The sequence below is a fragment of the Citrus clementina genome, unplaced genomic scaffold (genome assembly GCF_000493195.1).
Source record: "Citrus clementina cultivar Clemenules unplaced genomic scaffold, Citrus_clementina_v1.0 scaffold_9, whole genome shotgun sequence".
Classification (NCBI taxonomy): domain Eukaryota; kingdom Viridiplantae; phylum Streptophyta; class Magnoliopsida; order Sapindales; family Rutaceae; genus Citrus; species Citrus x clementina.
In genome coordinates, this window is record NW_006261964.1 from 1,421,476 (window position 1) to 1,424,051 (window position 2,576).

The 2,576-nt window shown below is 52.3% G+C and overlaps 1 protein-coding gene across 1 annotated transcript; it reads left to right on the forward strand.

Moving 5' to 3' along the window:
• Positions 1–773: 773 nt before the first annotated feature.
• On the forward strand, positions 774–2,576 carry LOC112096430. The gene is made up of 3 exons (XM_024179857.1): positions 774–897; positions 1,000–1,353; positions 1,708–2,576. The coding sequence occupies exons 1-3, from the start codon at positions 774–776 to the stop codon at positions 2,574–2,576; spliced, it is 1,347 nt and encodes a 448-aa protein (XP_024035625.1).

The window sequence follows — 2,576 nt, forward strand, 5'->3', positions numbered from 1 at the left end:
TTACGCCACGGTTCTGGGGAAAGTGCGGCTGTTGTGCCTAGATTCTCGTGCTGGAGAGCACGTCTTGCCAACTGCCGTCGACCGGGTCTCCTCGCCTCTCGATCTCTAGCCGGAATGGCCTCATGCCTTTTATAGGAATTGGCCTCGCGGACGACAACATCGTGGACGAGCAGGATGTTTCTGCTCCTGTTCTTCCACGCGCCAGGCTTTAACGGAACACACCGGTTCGCAGAACTCCGCCATCAGATGTCTGCTCGTCATTCCTGGTCCCTTCGACGCATTTGTCCCAAACAGTATCCCTCCCAAACACCGGTCCCCCAGTTTCTGGTGTTGGATAATGTAGTGGACCAGCAGTAGAAACTCGATAGTACTCGCTCGCGTGGGTTTGGAAAAGGCTGCCAGGAGTCATGTCGCATTTAATCGCGGACGAGGTGACGTGGCAGAAATCCCCCCCTCCATTTGAATTTCAAACCGACGGTTACGGGATTCTCGGAATATGCGTCATTAAATGCTGGCAGCCCAAGAGTTTGCTTCTCAGTAAGGAAACCCAAAATCTTCAAACACGAACTCGTCATTTTCTCCATTCTTGTCTCTCCGGCGAATGAACCTCGGCGCCAAAGCTGTCATCCCTGTCTCTTTCTGACCGAGTCCCTGCTTCAGGTATTTCTTCTATTTTTTTTTTTTTCGGTATTGGTTAGTTGTAGGTAATTTCCTTTCTCTCTGCTTTGCTTGAGGTTGTAGTTGGCGGTGGTGTTTTGGTTAGAACTTAGGATATGTCGAAGGGTAAGGAGAAGGTCGCTGACGTTGGTGACGACGAACTAGGTTTTTTGCCTAGTCTGCCCGCTGATCTTGCTTTTGATCCCGGGATCCCCTTAGAGCCCATTAGGTCTAGTGTTGGTACTAGCGCTAGGAGGATGTCTCCCCAAACAACCTCCTCGAGCGACAGTAGCGATGAAGAATGATCTTCTGGATCGGAGAACACCTTGAGTGAGGGTCAAGGGGATGATTCTGGTGAGGCGTCCCCATCAGGAGCATTACGACCAGAAGAACGGGGTACAGTAGGAGGTAGAGCCTTGTCGCGTGATTATGCCATTGATTACACGTCGTGTACGACCACGTTTGACGAGCTCAATGACCTCCGACTTAGGTATAGTATTCCTGGTGAGATACCTCTTAAGATCCCAGGAAAGAAGGATACACCTAGCCGGCCTCCCAGGGGATACGTTACCCTGTATCTGGAGAGCTTTAAGTATGGGCTGAGGTGTCCCTTGCAGCCTTACTTTGCCCGGATACTTAACGGGCTAAATCTGGCTCCTGGTCAGCTGAACCCCAACGGGTGGAGAGTGCTCTCTGGTCTGTTCATATTGTGGGACAGATGTTGCCAAAGCGAGCCCACGGTTGATGAGGTGAAGCACCTGTACCAGCTGAAGAGCAGCCCTAAAGATGCCGGCTGGTACTACTTCCAATCTGGTACCAAGAGCAGGAAACCCATAACTGATCTTCCAACTGGTGGTGGTGGGACTTGGAAGAGGAAATTCTTTTTTGCTGGGGGTCCCTGGGGTCAAGTTGCACAAATAGACGGGAAGGATTGTCGCGTCCCACCCCGTTTCACGGTCCCAGGTTGCCTGCTCGCTTTAGATGTCTTGTATCCATAATTGTTCCTGCTGCATTGGTTTGTCTCTAACCAAGTGTCCGTTTGTGCTGTAGTTTCCTGGGGTGTTCACTTCCCGCTCCGACCTGGTCAGCTTAAACGGGTCGAGGCTGTATTGGCCAACTCCTGCTCGAGCCGAGAACTGCTATCTACATACAACTTCCTCGAGTCTCGGTTGATACTTCCTGGCCATAAGATGGAGGACGCAGTGATTGGAGCTCTGACCAGGAAACGCTTTCGGCCTCCAACAACCGATAGGGACCAGGACAAAGATGCTCCCGCTGCGAAGCGAAAGAACATCGTGCAGCAGGTTCCTCCCTTGCAGGCTCTCCCTCCTGCCTCTGCTAAAATCGGGGAATCCAGTAGAGCAGCCACTGATCCTGCTTCCTCTTCTCCACCTGTTGTGCCTCGGTCTCGCTTACCCGACAGCCGACCAGAACACTTGGTTCCCTATCTCAATGAGTTGTCTAAACTCGTGAGCAAGAAGGACCTGGAGGGCTTTGACGGTTGTACCCTGGGCGAGCTGGTGGGAGCCATGCAGTATAGTGCTTTCCATCTCAGCTGCATGGCCACCTACTATAAGGCCAAGGTTGGCCGTTACGACAGGAAGATGAAGGAGGACATTCAATCGGCGACGACCAGAGCTGACGTTGCCGAGAAAAAAGCGGGGGAGCTAAACGTTGAGAACCTCAAGCTGATAGAGCAAGAGTCCCTTGCTCAAGCAAAAGCCATTACCCTCGAGGAGGAGCTGACCAAGGTTAAGGAGGATCTCCAAGGGCAGAGGGCTATGTATGAGGCTCAGCTCGAATCTCTCCGCGATTCCCACCGAGCTCATATAGAGAACTTGGAGAGGGAGGCCGACAACCAGTACGACCAGGGACTTCGGCATTCCTATCGTTGTATCATGGCCGTCCTCGGGAAGTAA

What these genes read in the sequence shown, in the direction of transcription:
- LOC112096430 (XM_024179857.1), top strand. Translation starts at nt 774, where the DNA reads ATGTCGAAGGGTAAGGAGAAGGTCGCTGACGTTGGTGACGACGAACTA. An exon ending in GCCCATTAGGTCTAGTGTTG is followed by an intron (nt 898 to 999) that starts GTACTAGCGCTA and finishes GTGAGGGTCAAG; the next exon opens with GGGATGATTCTGGTGAGGCG. An exon ending in CGGGTGGAGAGTGCTCTCTG is followed by an intron (nt 1,354 to 1,707) that starts GTCTGTTCATAT and finishes TTTGTGCTGTAG; the next exon opens with TTTCCTGGGGTGTTCACTTC.